This window comes from Hemicordylus capensis, chromosome 9, assembly GCF_027244095.1.
Source record: "Hemicordylus capensis ecotype Gifberg chromosome 9, rHemCap1.1.pri, whole genome shotgun sequence".
Classification (NCBI taxonomy): domain Eukaryota; kingdom Metazoa; phylum Chordata; class Lepidosauria; order Squamata; family Cordylidae; genus Hemicordylus; species Hemicordylus capensis.
This window is the reverse complement of record NC_069665.1, coordinates 31,634,301-31,649,579: the sequence shown is the minus strand read 5'-3', so window position 1 is coordinate 31,649,579 and position 15,279 is coordinate 31,634,301. Positions and strand designations below refer to the sequence as shown.

The window sequence follows — 15,279 nt, the reverse complement described above, 5'->3', positions numbered from 1 at the left end:
GGAGAGCACCGCGCCCCCGGCTGCAAGGAGCCCCGCCAAAGCACAGTCCAGCCCAACCTTCCCAGGACCCTCCCCAGTGTTGGCCCCCTTCTCCCTCCTCAGAATTCGCCACCCTCCAGGCAGACCCTTGAGCCATCCCGCTCAGGGCCCCTGGCCAAGGTCTCAGGTCCTGCCCAGTCCTGTCGCTGGGGGTCTTTACAACTGGGGTGGGGGCTGACAGCCTGGGGGTGGGGGACCTCATGCATGCAAAACACATGCCCTGAGCCATGGGGCTACCCCACATACAACGCTGCCTTGTACCAGCAGAAGGGAATGCTCTTGAGAGGGGCCCTCCAGGGATGGACTGAAGATAGCCCACCCAAGGCCTCCCTAGCCCAGCATCCTCTTTCACACAGTGGCCCAGCAGATGCCTCTGGTGGGCCACCTTTCCAGTTCACTTCTTGGGGACAAGTGACGCCCCATGAAAAGGGACGAAAAGGTGGTGGAAGCTGCAAGCCAGGAGCTTGCCTCAGGCCAAGTGAGTGGATGGCCGGGCAAGAATTCCAGCCAGGACCTCACGGCTTAGCTCCTGCCCCCTGTGCTGGGCCAGCTCTGGGTGGCAGCCTCCCATGCCCAAGCTGGCTCCCAGCCAGGGGAGGCTTCCTCCTCGCCACCCCCCACACACACTCACTCTTTCCACATGAGACTGTTTATTGGGAACTGCGTTCTTACACTGACCAGTCCCAGAAGCTGCTCCAAGACAGCCTCACCCCCTCCTGGCTGCTGCCCTCTGTCCAAAGGCGAAGCCTCCACGGGGCCAGAGCAGGATTTCTGGGGCAACCCTTTCCTTGTCTCAGGGGCAAAATCCTTTCTGCTTGCCAAGGGGGCTCTCCGGAGGCCAGCTGCTCTGACCCCGAAAGCAGGCCTGGCCGGGGCAGGGCGCTCCCACCTCCCGCTCCGGCTGGGCATCCTCAAGGCAGGACCACAATCTTCTTCTCGAGGGTCTGCTGGGGGAACAGAAACTGCCTCATGATGCCGTCCAGCTCCTCCAAGGCCAGCTGGGCGTGGAGCACGGTGACCTCGTCGCGTTCACAACGCACCACGGACTTGAGCAGGCGGTAAAGGTCCAGCAGCACATCCCGGAGAACCTGGAGAGAGAGAGAAAGAAAGAGAAAGAGGGTGTCTGTGTGAGAGCACTGGAGGTTCTGGAAAGGTTTCCTATTCCAGGGAGCAGCTGTGATCCGGGCTACGAGCTGGATGGAGTGTGCTGACTCCAGAGCGGGGGCCGCAGCAGGCTGTCCTCTCCACAGAGGGCCGGGAAACCAACATCCGCTCTGAACGCCAGAGAGGCAGAGCGAACAGCAATATCCAAAAGGGCTTTGCCTACTGCCAGGGTCCGTCAGCCATTGCCCCCCGACTGCCAGAGGAGCAGAAAAGGGTCTCTTCAAAAGGAGGGGACACTTCCGTCGGGCATAGGAGCCGAGCCCAGAGATCCCTTCGATCCCTTCCCAGAACACTGGCCCGGTGCCAGCGTCCAGCTCCGTCCCTCTGGTGCAACCAACCTGTAGCACGATGCTCAGCACAATCTGCGGCTACAGAGGACAGGCAAGCAAGGGGGAAAGCAGGACATGGGCTGGGCTCCTGTTTTGGGGCTGGGTGCACACCAGAAGAGAGTCGTGGCACAAGGCAGAAGCAGGCAAGGGACCCTCCGGCCTGATTGCTTGACATCAGTCACTCCTCGGCAGTGTTCCCCGTAACCGGGATTCCCAGATGTCGTTGACTCCAACTCCCATAATCCCCAGCTGCAATGGCCTTGGGCTCACTCAGCCTGCCCTGCCCCACAAGACTGCCACAAGGCTTGGCCAAGGAGACGGGAGCTCCCGAGCACTCTGGAGGGAGCAAAAGAGAGCTGGCCTCAGAGGCAGGCTGGGTGCTTGGCCTCCAACAGCTGGGTCCCGAGCAGCCCTGGGAGGCTTAGTGCCATCCCCCTGCTCAAGGGCCCACCGCACAGGTCTCCTAGCAGGCCCTTCCACTGACGGGACGCTCCCCAGGGCCAGGGGCTGCCCCATTCGCAGCAGGCTTCATCCCTTACAGCCTCCCCCGGACAGAGGCTGGTTCTGGGCAGCATGCTTCCCCCCCCCACCCGCTTAAAAGACTGGCCAGGAGCAGAGCAGGTCACCGTGTCAGAGGGGTGTGTGTTGTGCCTGTGTCTATGGATGTGGGCTGGTGTGTTTCTGAAATGCAATTATCATCTGCTAGAAAAACAACAACCACCCAAACTCTTGCAGGAAACAGCCTGACAGCTAAACACTTTCGGCTTCTATCGGCACCTCTGCCAACATGGGTTGCCCGTCTTCTGGAAATCCCTGGAAGTCCTGCCCTCGCTCCCCTCAAGGCGGCTGGCGCTTCTCCGGCTCCGGCTGTGGGGCTTCCAAGGGCTGGCCTGCCCCTCAAGGCCCCAAGGAGGACAGAGCAGGGCCAAGCTCAGCGTGGGGCCGGAGAGGCAGGCCAGCAGCAAGAGGGGCTCTGGGGCCAGGAGTCTCCTTCCGCTGCCCTCGGCCTCGGAGCTCACCAGGGATGGGAGGGCCCCGGTCAGGCTCCCCAGGACTCTGCCCTCCACCTCCGGTCTGCAGCAATGACTAGAGGAAAGCGACTCTCCACCACCTTCCCGGCAGAGTCAGCAGCCATCGCAAAAGCCAGGCTTCCGGCCTTGCAAGAGGGCTTTGCAGGTTGCCACGCCCAGCTCCTCGCCCTCTGCAGCCCTGCTGGGGGCTCTGCGGCCCACACCTGTCCAGCCACCATCCACTGCTCAGCACTGCCTCCACTGACGGGCCGTGGCTCTCCAGCGTCTCACAAGAGGGTCTTTCCCAGCCCAACCAGGAGATGCTGGCATGCAGGGCCAGCGCTCTCCCACGGAGCGGAAATGCTTTCGTGTAGGAAGTCAGGGCACCGGGAAGACCTAGCCCAGCACTGTCGGCTCTGACTGGCAGCCAGCAATCCAGGGTCTTTCCCAGCCCCACCGGGGAACTGGAGGCTGCCTGCGTGCAAAGGGCAGCTGTGGGGCAGGCCTGCCCTGGCGAGGCTGCTTTTGCTCCCAGCCCCCACCCATGGGAGCAGAGGCGGCTCTCCGCTGCCCAGAATCCTGACGGGCGGCTCACCTCCGTGGCTCTCTGGCTGAGCCCACGCAGCAGAAGCACCACCACGTGGACCGCGGCCCTCCGCACTTCAGCCTCAGGGTCGGTCTGTGCGATCGCGGCCAGGCAGGAGCTCACCTGCAGGCAGAGAGAGGCAGGAAGCCCCTGAGCTGCGGAGGAATCCCTCCGGGGCCTGTCCCCTCCGGCACGAAGCTGCACAGCAAAGCTGAGCGTGGCCCTGAAGTGCCCCCGAGACCCCCACCAGGGCGACCGAGGAGGCAGCAGAAAGGGAGGGCGCCGCTTCTGGACAGCCAACGGAGCCAATAGGAGGAGGGCTGACTCCCATGCAAAGGCACGTGGCCAGAGGCCCTCAGAATCGCCCACCCTTTGTGCTGATTTGGAGGAGGAGCCACGTGGGAAACGGGTCCCTTCTGGCTTTCTGGGCGCAGAATGAGGGCCAAAGCAGGCCAGACTGCCGCCGGAGGGAAGCAATGGAGGCCTATGCCTACTCAGGATATCTGCAGCCTGGGAGGCTTCTTGCCAGAAAGGAGTTCTAAGCTGCGGGTTCTGCCGTGGGGAAGGGACAGAACCTGCAGTGGCGTCCTGCCCCGTCTCCCTCCTCTCCATCTCTCAAGGGCAGCCTCCCCCTCCCCCTCTGCAGCCGCTGCTCTTGCTGACTCAGTTGGCACCTGGCCTGTTGCAGAGCCAGAAGCAGCCCCCCCTCCCTCCCTCCCTCTGGCACACACACAAAAAAGCGTGACTGGAAATCTGCACCAGGCTGCAGCCACACAGGAGCTTGCGCACGAGGCGGCAGAAGTCCCCTCGCACCCGGATCCTGACACCCCTGTGCAACTGCCCTGCAGAGGGCTGCGGGCGGGTGCCTGGGCTGGCGCCCTGTGCCCCGGCTTCAACCTGGCAGAGGGACAGGGGCACCCCGGCGTGGTGCAGGACGCGATCAGCACGGCCATTGCTTGCTTGTGCCGCCTGCCTGAAGCCCCCAGCCGGCGGGGCAGCGCCCCACATCTCCAGTGTGTGTGTGTGTGTGGGGGGGGTCCCTTGGCCAGAGGGCGTCTGCAAGGCGGGGGGGGGGTCGGGGGGGGTCTGTGGGTGGTGATGCCCCCAGTCGCTTAACACCGGTGAGCTTCCCCTCAGTGCCCTTTTGACCAGCCTCTTCACAACTGTGGAGATCCCAGAGGGGCAGAAGGGTGGATTTTGCCTCCCGCTCCTCTCCCCGCCACACATCATGTATCGGGGATGCTGAAGTGCAGCTCCACAGCAGCCACGTGAAATCAAGAACCAGAGGCGGGGGAGTCACGCAGGAGTGCCACGTGCAGCGTGTACCCCTGCAGGCGCCTCCAGCCACAGGGAGGGTCCAACGGGCCCGCCAGGGACTCCAGAATGGCACACGGAATGTTTCGCCCCAAGAGGGCCCAGAAGCCGCTCTCTGCAGAAGCCCACGGAGCTGGCCTGTCTCCAAGGGAGGGCCAAGATGCTGCCACTGGCACCTGCGCATCACCAGACCCCAGGAGCTGCTGCTGCCCCCCCCCCGCCCCCGCCCCGCTCTAGCTGGCTGCAGCAGAACCAGAGGAGGGAACCTGGCCACTGAAACGCAAGACCTTTGGCCATGAAGGGCACCGTGGGCTAGCCAGCCTGCGCTCAGGATCCTCTGCAAGAGCCAGTTCTTGGCTACTAAGGGTGGGGTGGGGGAGCCCCCCCAAGACATGCTCAGCCCCACAAGGCTCTCGTCTCTGGAAAAAGCACAGGTGGGGGACACACTGGCAGTCCAGGGAGCTCAAGCGTCCAGTCTGGAGCACGGCCTCTGCGCCCCCCCCGCCCCCCCAAGGCACCCTGGAGTGGGGGGAGGTGCCCAGGGCCCATACCTCGTGGACCACAGAGCCCAGCTGGAACTGAAGGATCCGGCACAGCTCCCCCAAGTTAGAGAGGCTGCTGGCCCGCAGGCTGCTCTCCGGATCCCGGGCTCCCCGTAGAAAGGCCTGGATCAGCCGGTCTCGGTGTGCGAAGACCATGTCTCCTGGAAGCCAAGGGCAGAGAGAAGCGCCGGGGTCAGTCCATGCAGAACGGCGCGGCGGGCGGGCGGACAAGCCGGCCTCTCTCTGGGGGAAAGGGCTGCTCCGGGGAACATCGGGCAGGGAGGAGAGGCAGAGGTGTGGGGCGAGGGCACCGGGGGACGGGCCCCACGTGCTGGGCGGGCGCGGGGCCCTCTCCTCTCCTCTCCGCCAACCCGGATTTTCCGACACGTGTGGGAACCGCCAGGCAGCCCGGCCCGGCCCCGGGGTGGGTGGGTGGAGGAGGGGGGCTCTTGTGGAGGCAGCGGCCTCGCCCCGTGCCCCCCACGGGCCAGGGCTGCTTTGACTCGCCGAGCGCGCATCACGAGGCTCAGCTCTGCGGCTGTAGCCCAGGGGTCACCTTGGCTTGCGGAGCCCGGCTGCTATTGACCCGCCAGGATCACACGCTTTGGCAAGCGCACGCAGCGGCCCACATGCCGCTTCTCGGGCAAGAGGCCGACCCCCAGGGGCCCAGCGCTGGCCAGAGCAAGAGGCCGACTGCCCTGGCACCCCCTCGGATTGGCAAGTGGAACCAGTTGCCACGGGAATCTGCGGGGGGCAGGCTTGGCTCGGAGAAGGGCTGACCAGCCAGGCTAGAGGCGCTTTGGAACAGGATGTGGCCCGGCGCTCGCTGCTAGGCTCTGGCTGAAGCCGCGATCTCCCGTCCTTTTGACAAGGGCGGCCTCTCGGATGCGCGGCGCTGGGGGCTGGGCTCTGCAGCACCTGCTGCCTCTCAAGGGCCAGGCCTGCAGCTCAGCAGAGGACGCGCCTCTGCCCCTTGGCCGGACACAGCCAGGCCTCCTCCGTAAGCCACCAGAAAGGGGGGTGCGGACGGAGGAGGGACCTCCCAGGCCCCCACCGGCATTGCGGTGACCTCCTCTGGAGCCTGCAATTCCCGGCCTCGAGCCAGGGGTGGGTCAGCCCTGTGGGGCCTACTGTGAAGCTCACTAGATGACCCTAAGGGGGGGGGAGGCGCACAGGGTGCCTCTGAGCCCAGGCATGGACCCTCCGTACCAGAGCTGAGTTGGCAGCCCTTTTGCGCCCCGATCCGCTCCCGGTTTCCCTGAAACTTTCTTTGTTTCAGCAGTCTCACTGGGGCGGGGGGGGTGGTGGCTTTCCCTCCTTGCTCTCTATGGGGAGACTCAAGAAAGCCCTCTCGCCCCCCCCTGCAAGTCAGCCAGAGATCTACCGCTCCGGCCCCGTTTGCAGCCAAACCCCCTCAGCGAATGCGACAACCAAATCATCATGGCAGCAGAGCCTGTTTCCTGCCCGTGCAGGGAGCAGCAGCAGCCCTGGCCACAGGAAGGGAGCTGACCAGCCCCGCTGGGCCCAGCCGGCAGCCGCCCCGGGCCTGTGAGCAGAAGGGAGGCGCGGGCAGCGGCAGTGAGGAGGGCGGAGGTGTGCGAGCAGCGGGTGACATTAGCTTGCAGCCCGCAGAATTGCACCGTGCCTGCAGTGCGCCAGCAGCAGGGGTGACAGGCACCTCTTCTTGCCAGGCGCTCACACACAGCGGAGGAGGTCTAATTACGGCAGGAAAAGCAGCACCCGCTAGAGCAGAGGCGGCTGGGACAAAGCAGGCTCCCTCCCACCCCGACACCGCCCAGCGGGGGATCCCTGCACAGGGGAAGGAGGAGGTGGAGGAGGAAGCAGCAGCAGCAGCAGCCTCTCTGTGCTGAAATCCTGGGGGCAGATTTCGGGAGGAAGAAACTCAAGCTGGGGAAATGCAAATCCTGGCAGCTGCATTCAGAGGGAGGAAAGCACCTCCCACCCCCAGGAAGGAAGGAAGGAAGGGGGGCTGCAGGTTCGCACAGGGCAGGGCCGCCCCACCAACTGCAGCCCCACTGCGCGCAGAGGGGTGGGGGTTCGGGTTGCATTGGGCTCCTTTCCCTTCCCGCCTGGCCGGCAGATCTCAACTTGTCTTTGGCTTTCTGGGGCCTGGGGAAGAAAAGCTGCTTCCTCCTCAGGAGGAGGGCAGAGAGGAGAGCAGCTCAGGACTCTGCCCCCAGCACTTGCTCACTGGCTGTGCCTGCAGTGGCCGCCTGCCCGCCTGCCCCCCTGCAGGGAGCTTCAGGGCAGCAGCTGCTGCAAGCCAGAGCGGCCGTCTCCCCTCTGCCTCTTCCCAGAGCAGCAGACGATGCTGCTGCTGCTGCTGCTGCTTGCTGCTGCCGCCTGCTCCTCCACCACCAATCCATCCATCTCAAACATCCACCTGCAAGTCAGGCCTGGGGCAGAGAAAAAGGCTCCGAAGCATCTCTTGGCCTCCAGCAGAGCAATTCAGGCGGGCACACAGGGGGCTGCCTTCTGAGTCAGGACACTGGTCTGTCTGGCTCAGTAATGTCTACGCTGACTGGCAGCATCTTCCCAGAATTTCAGATGGGGGCCTCCCTTCTCCAGTCCCACCTGGAGATGCTGCCAGGAACTGAACCTGGGAAGCTTCTGCCCATGAAGAAGTTGCTCTGCCGCTGAGCTGCGGGCCCATCCCAGGGCCGTGCCTGGCTGGGTTGGCAGCTGCCACCACCATGCCGATAGGCAAGGAGACCGGACATTGGCAGAAACACTGCAGAGTTTCCATGCCTGCTTTTCAGAAGGAAAATATCCCCTGGCGCCTGGAGTCCAAGCCTGGGGGGGGGTGTCTCTCAGTTACCTGCACTGGGTCCCATCAATGCACCCCAACCCTCCTCTGCTCTCCTTCAGCTGTGCTCCCGTGGCCCCCCCCCACTCCACACCTGGGGATGCAGGTGCTGCTGGGAGAGAGACGGCCCACCAGCGCTCCGCTCTGCCACTTGAACTTCCTCCTGGCAGGACTCAACCCCCTGGAGTGGAGCAAAGAGGCCAGAACGGAGCCTCACTCGCTGCCAGTGCTCAGCTGTGTGCTGCTGTCACTCCAGCCGCCTCCGCCCTGCTGGGAGGAATTTGCACAGCCTCTCCAAACCTGCAAGGAGGGCTTCCTGTGTGTGCCGCTAACACCTGAGGCTCATTTGGTGGCCGTGTGGGGCAGGGCCTTCTCTGTGGGAGCCCCACCGCCCGGGTGGAATTCCATTCCCCGAGTGGCTTGGCTGGCTCCCTCTTCCAGCTTTTCCTGGTCTTTTATAGATGCATTTGCTCTGAACTGGGTTTCCTCACTATAGGCCAAAGCAGGTTTTAGCTGCTTTTAGTGTTTGCATCCAGCAAACACTAAATGTGTTTTTGCAGTTTCATGGTGTTTTATTGCCGGACTGTATTTTTATTTTGTTTTTGTAAGCTGCTTTGGGACATGCATGTGAGAAGTGGGATATAAGTCTAGTAAATAAATAAGCGAGGACAGAAAATGCCTTGTAAGAGGCAGAGGTCAGCCACGTTGCTGGGGGGGGGGGGGCGGTATTCACCACCACCACCACCACCACCACCACCAGACGTGCAAATCGAAATGTGCTGCCAGGCCCGGCCATAACCGCCTCCCTCAGCCAGGCCCCACAGCACAGCAAATCCAGAGAGGATGAAGGAAGAAAAGGCGGTTTTTAAGAAGGCGGGATCCTTGCTTCAGCTGTGCTGCAGTGCTGAAAAATGTGAGGAGGTACAAACAGTTTAGTTTAATTTCGCCTATAAATAGACAGGCTAGTTGGTGCACGCCAAATAGGGGACTCCGTTGGCAGCGGCAGGCGAACTGGGCTGGTAGGGGAGCCCTGAGATCTGGGAGCTCTGACAGGCCGCCTCCTGGGGTGCTCCCCGTGCCAGGACAGAGGCACCGAGACCTCCCTGCCGGAGGGCAGGCGCTTGGCTCCCAGGAAATGGGGGAAGACGGCCACTTGGCGCCCCAGAAGGGTCGACTGGGAAGGGGCCTGGGAGGTCTGCTAGAGCAGGACAGGGCTGCCATGTCCCAGAGAGGAGGCCCTCCAGCCTCCGTCCAGCGCCAGCGAGACAGCCCAAAGCGCCACAACCCACGGTGAGGGGACCGGGAGCTCCCGGGAGCTCAGCTGGCCAGGAGCAAGCCAGGCAACTGGGGCAGAGGCAAGAGAGGGTCTTGGAGCCGCCCCAGAGTGTGGCAAGGCAGGGCAGGGCCGGGCCGGGCCGGGCCCCCAGGGCGGGGAACGGGCAGGAAGCGCACCTTGGGAAAGCAACAGACAGAGAGGAGGAGAAAGCCCTGACACACAGGGCAGCAATTATGCTATTATCTTGAAAGGGAGGGCCTTGTGCCAGGAAGCGGCTCCCCTCCGGAGCCAGGAGAGCAGTCCCAGCAGCAGGTGGGCTGCGGGGGGCTGGCGGAGGAAGCTCTGGCCTGCAGGGACCAAGGGCACTTGGGAGCAGGGGTGGCGGCGGGGGGGCACCTCCAGAGGCTCAGCCAGCAGAGGCCCAGCGGGGCGTGAGCGCCTGCCTTCAACAGGGTCTCTCTTCTAGGGCCACGGTGGCAGCTGGGGACACGGGGGGGGGGGAGCTGCAGGCCAACACAGCTGGGGGCCCGAGACGAGGAAGCGCCCCGGCCCTAGAGCAGGCTCCAGGAGAACCCTCGGCAAAGCACCGAGGTGCTGAGCCACGTGCAGGCAGGGCTGGTCACGTGGACAGGCTGACGTGGGCGGGGAGGGATTCCTCAAGGCAGGATGCTGGCGGGGGGGGGGGGGTCCTGGGCACGCTGGTGGCCACTCCGGAGAACACAGTTCCTCAGCCGCCCCCCAAGCGAGTTGGCACCTGCTTCATCCGCCACTGTTTGCATCCCACAGAGGGGGCAACATCTGGGCCAGGAGCAAGGCTTGGCAAGAGGAGAAATCCAGGGAGGCTCGATGGGTCCAGCTGCAGGACGCGTAGCATGTGCTGAAGGGAGCAACTGCTTCTCTGGCAGCCAACGCGGTGGGGGAAAGGCCCGGCAGGGCCACGGGTGGCGCCGCCGCCGTCAGGACTGACTTCTGGCGCTGGCACTGGGGGGTTCCAACAGCCGCCTCCGTCCCCCAGGCGCACAGAGCGGCAGAAGCAGCAGCAACCGTCTGAAGGGGGGGTTGTTGCTTCACGTAAGGCGGCAAGATGCCAGAGCACTCAGCCGCCCTCGTGCCCAGACAAGCCAGAAAGCTCCGGAAGCGGCAGCGGGCAAGACGGCCAAGTGCGCCAAGGCTGCCTTTCAACGTGCCGGAAGCAGCCGGGCGGCTCCTGAGCGTCCGTTTACAGAGCCATGAAGCGAAGGCGCAGAAAGGGCCACACAGAGATCCAAGGCCAGGCCCGGGGGGAGGAGGGGGCACAGCCCACACTCCCCATCCTGAGGGCTTCTGTCCCTGCCGGAGGGTCCTACTCCAGAGGAGGCCTGCGACTCCGGGGCTGGGGCCCAAGGGCTGCTCCTCCCGCTCTCCTCAGAACAGCCCTGCTGGATCAGGCCCCAGGCCACCTATCTAGGCCAGCACCCCGCTTTGCCCAGAGGCCCACCAGATGCCCCTGAGAAGTCCGAGGGCAGGGAGGGAGGGCTCGCCCCCCGCTCCTGCTGCTGCTCCCCTGCAACGGAGATCCGGAGGCATCTGGCCTCTGAGGCTGGAGGTAGCCTAGAGCAAGGCAAGACCCGAAGCAGAAGGGGAAGGAAGCCAAGACCCTTTTTGGTGTGGCTTCTCCTGGGTGGAGGGGACTTCCCACACGGGCCTGAGCAAGGAAGCTGCGGACACCTGTGGCCTGCAACGCTCAGATGCCTCCCCGCCACTGAGCTCTGGGGCAGTGGGGGGGGGGACTAGAGCCAGAGCAAAAAGCTAGAAAATAATCATCCCCCCCCCCGCCACCGCCGAGGCTAAAAACCCAAACCCCATGGCTTAAATTCTTATAGTCTCAGATTTTTTTTCAGGAAGGGGGGAGCAAAGAGTGTTGGCAGAAAATATGTTGGGAAGAATGGAGGACCTGGAGAAGGAAGTCCGCCCGTGGGAATAAGAGGGAGCTGGAAAAGAGTGTCCAAGAGTGACAAGAAATCGAGATGTCGTTTTTAAGAGAGAGGATTTGCTCCACTGCATTAATTGTTCTTGAACTCTCTAGCTGAGCTCCGAAAGAAACTCTCTGACTTTTGCTCTTCGGCAGTGTGTGCTCCGCTTTCTAAGCTGTGGGCAAAGAGCTGGACATGGACCTGAGCCCCAGAGCGACACTCTGGCCAGGCAAGGCGAAGAGGGAGTCGTGGGCATAAATAATCCCCACAGGAGCTTTGCAGTAATCTGTTCCCTGAAGATTCAAAAACATTAAAAATGGACCTCCAGGGCTTCAGAGTTGCGCAGAGCACGTCTGCATGCAGACACTGACAGGCAGGGAGTTTCGTGGCCGAGTCCTCGGAGGGAAGCACAAACTCACCCAGGGCCCGCGTGGCGCGCATCAGGGCCTCCCCCAGCTTCATCCTGGTCTCGGCCCTCCAGGCTTTCCGTGTGTCTGGCTGAGCACCTCCATACTGGGCGAGCAGGCAGGGCAGAACTTGCTCCGGGGACGCATCGGCAAGCAGGGCAACACCTGGGGGCCAAGAGGAAGGAGGGGAGCGCTGGAAAGTGGCTCACAGGACAAGTCCTGGCACCTGCGTGTGGCGCAACAGCCGTGGCACACCACTTGTGGTCTCTGTGGCCCTCTCCTGTGTCCTAAGTGGCTCCGGACCAGGTAACCCGAAGGCTGCTCTCTCCCTTCTGACCCTGCCCATTGTGCCTTGAGCTAAAATGTACAAGATTTTACATTTACGATCAATCGATCAATCAATCTTTATTATGGTCACAGACCAACATATACATTTACAAATAACAAGAAGAAAGGTGGGCTATAAACGATCCAAGCTTGGACAAATTTCCTTTGGATCGAGGAGTCAGCTTAAAAGCTGGGAACCAAATAATGGACAATGGACAAAATTACCAGACTTAATGACAGACGTTGCGGAAGGGGAGGGAAACCAGGCTGGGCTGCCGGGGACAAATAAAGATTCCGACTTCTGAACAGCCTAGTCTAGGTTGCCGCAGGTCAGTTCCTAGGCCCCACGGCTCCATGGGGTCAAGCCATGTTTTAATCAATCCATAACACAGATACATATCTACACGCACACACACACCCCGAGTTCCCTTCCATGCCAAGATGGGCGAGAGCCAGAAGGAACCCCCAGCAGACCGGATGGAATCACTTCACATCTCAGGGCAATTCCAAACTTCATGCTTCTGGCTACATTCACAGCCCCAGCTCGGAGGGGAAACAGTGGGGAAACCAGCTTCGCTCGGCTAGAAGCCCCCTCCCTTCCTCCCTTCCTCCCGCCACCCAGGAACCATCAGGGCCGTAAAACAGCCGGCTCTCACGGAAGCGTGCCCAGCATCCTTCATCAAACTGCTGCTTGTGGCCAGCCTCAAGGGCACAGGTTGTGACCTCGGCGGCCCTTGGAGCTCTGGGTATCGGATGTCGCTGCCCTTCAGGGCCCTTTGAACTCCGGCCTCAGGGCAGAGAGACTCCAGCCCTTGGGCACAGGAGGGAGGGCAGCAGGAGTTCTCTGGAAAAACAGCTGCCCCCTCCCTGTTTCCTTGGCACAGGGCTGATGTCGTGGTGGAGGGCCTGAAGGGCAACCCCAGCCCCTGTGGCTGCCCTTGACAGAGGCCCCCAGCTCCTCCTCCTCCTCCTCCCTGTCTGAACCTTGGGACAGAGGCAGCTGCCTTGCACCGAGTCAGACCCTGGGTCCATCGAGCTCAGCTCTGCCTGCCCTGAGTGGCCAGGGCTCTCGCAGGCAGGGGTCTCTCCTGGCCCCACCTGGAGGTGCTGCCGGGGGCTGGACTGGGGGCTTTCTGTGGGCAAAAGAGGGGCTCTGCCACGGTCCCATTCCCCCAACGGGAAGCTGCCTCATTCCGAGTCCTTGGACCCCTTGGTCCATCGAGCTCAGCTCCGTCTCCTCTGACTGGCAGTGGTCCTCCAAACTTCCAGGCAGCAGCCTCTCCCAGCCCGACTTGGAGACGCTGCCAGGGACTGAACTGGGGACCTTCTGCAGGGGGAATACCTTCCAGCGCTCACATACAGCCACCCATCCAAATGCAAGCCAAGGCAGACCCAGCTTAGCCAGGGCCGGTTCACGCTCACTACCCCGAGCCAGCTCCTCTCCCCGGAAGGGGGGGCCCCACGTGGCTCCAACAGGCAGAAGCACACTCCGCCGGCGGCTGGGGCTGCGCTGGTCTCCGCAGGGGGCAGCTGTACCTCTGCCCAGCTTATGCCAGATCACCCTGAAGCTCTTCCAGAGGGAGCCAGAGAGAGATGGCTTTGGCTGAGGAACGAGTGGCCGTTTCCCCGGAGAGGAGGAGAGCAGAGCTGTTGCCAGGAGGAGACCAGGCACAGGCCAGAGCTGCTTGGCACGAAGCACGCAACAACGGACACGCCGCGGCGCTGGATAATGGGACTGGCCTCATCCCAGTCTTCCGAAGACTGAAATGCAGCGATGGAGCCGATACCCGGCCAGGCATCTCTCCCCCCCTTTCCTGGGGCAAACCGTAACTCTCCCCCCCCCCAGTGTGGGGAAGCAAGCGCCTCCCTCTCTGGGAACTCCACTCCTCCCAACACCAGCAGTGGGAGTGGGGCAGAGACCCTCCTGCACCCTGCCCTTCCCAGGAGCAGCGGGGCTTCCTGCTTCAGAGCAAGCCGGGCTTGGGGCCCGGCTCCGCCTGACCCTGCCCGCTCACTCCTTTCTGTTCCAGCCAAGCCACTTTCCGAGGTGCCGCTTCGTGCCGGCCGCCACGCAATTAGGCTGGCGAGACAGCCCAGGGCTCCTTGCTTTAATGCGCAGCAGCAACCGGCCAGATTCCAGCCGCCTACCTTGAATAGCAGAGAGATAAACAAAGGAGTCCTCGTGTTCCAGGTTTTCCACAAAAACCTGCAAGGATAAAGGCCGAGCGTCACTTCACGCGCAGCGCACGGCAGCGTTGGCGTCTGCAGGCCACATTCCTCGGTGCTGACATCTTCGCCACTCTGCCAAGCATCATCACCCACTTCCCCCATGGAAGGCAGCCCCCACCCCACCCTGCCCCACCCCACCCTGGCAGCTTTTGCTGGCAGGAAGCATGGAAAGCACTTGGCTGCACTGGGAGCGGGAGGTCCTGGCCGTGGAAGAGGGAAGATCTGGGCTTCGGGGAAATGGTCAAGCAGTTCAGGATCTGGAACCCAGGAGGCTGCCCTCTACTGAGCCAAACCCTTGGTCCATCTAGCTCAGGATGGTCTACCCAGACTGGCAGCGGCTTCTCCAAGCTTGCAGGCAGGAGTCTCTCTCAGCCTTGTCTCAAAGATGCTGCCAGGGAGGGGACCTGGAACCTTCTTCTTGCAAGCAGGCAGGTGCTCTTCCCAGAGCAGCCCCATCCCCTCAGGGGAGTATCTGACAGTGCTCACACCTGTAGACTCCCATCCAAATACAAACCAAGGGGGACCCTGCTTAGCAGAGAGGGCCATTCACGCTTGCTACCACGAGCCCCGTGCCCCTCCCAGAGGGGTGGGAGTGAAGAGGGTGCCCACCAGAGCAAAAGGCTCTGCTTTTCAGGGCTAGAACTGGCTCCCCATATCAAGTGGAAAGCAGCAGAGGTTGTCCCCACCGGCCCAGAACTCGGGCCCTACGGTGCAAGCTGACCTCCTGCATGACCCTGCCCACCTGCAGAGACCTTTGGTGCAGGCTCTGTTCTGCGCTCCACCTGAAGTTAGGCAGGGAGGGACCTGGGGCGGGACCGAGGCTCTGGCATTGCCTCCCCGGCAAGAGGGTCCTGGCTGGCCCCTTCCCAGAAAGGCGGAGAAGACCAACGCCTTCGGAATCACACCACAACTGGACGGGGGCTTTGGCGGGGCTGGGCTAAGCTGCCGGCCTTTCTCTGCTAGTTTTCTGGCTGCTGGCTTATTTTGCCACATTTGTGACTGGGCGGTGTTGTGTTTTATTGTCTGCTTGGGGGGGTCTTGTCTGCTTGAAAAGTGGCACACACATGCTTAAACATAAGACACACACCAAATGGAGAAGTCACCAGCTTGACCTTCTGGAGGAGGAAGCAAAAAGGGGGCATTGTGCCCCACCAAAAAGCCCCACAGACACAGACGTCTCCATCCTTATATCTGTGCTGGCCGCTATGGCAGCCCAATAAGCCACGGAAGAGAGAGAGAGAGAGAGAGAGAGAGAGAGAGAGAGAGAGAGAGAGAGA

General features: G+C 62.5%; 1 protein-coding gene across 1 annotated transcript in view; it reads right to left on the bottom strand.

Moving 5' to 3' along the window:
* Nucleotides 1–672: 672 nt before the first annotated feature.
* Nucleotides 673–15,279, bottom strand: part of TANGO6 (transport and golgi organization 6 homolog) — a 29,942-nt gene continuing 15,335 nt past the window's right edge. Inside the window, exons 14-18 of the mRNA XM_053271553.1 lie at nucleotides 13,922–13,979; nucleotides 11,459–11,611; nucleotides 4,994–5,145; nucleotides 3,138–3,251; nucleotides 673–1,127 (exon numbers count right to left, since the gene is read on the bottom strand). Of these exons, the coding sequence (XP_053127528.1) occupies nucleotides 951–1,127; nucleotides 3,138–3,251; nucleotides 4,994–5,145; nucleotides 11,459–11,611; nucleotides 13,922–13,979 (654 nt within the window). The 3' untranslated portion in view covers nucleotides 673–950. The remainder of the gene's footprint in view (nucleotides 1,128–3,137; nucleotides 3,252–4,993; nucleotides 5,146–11,458; nucleotides 11,612–13,921; nucleotides 13,980–15,279) is intronic.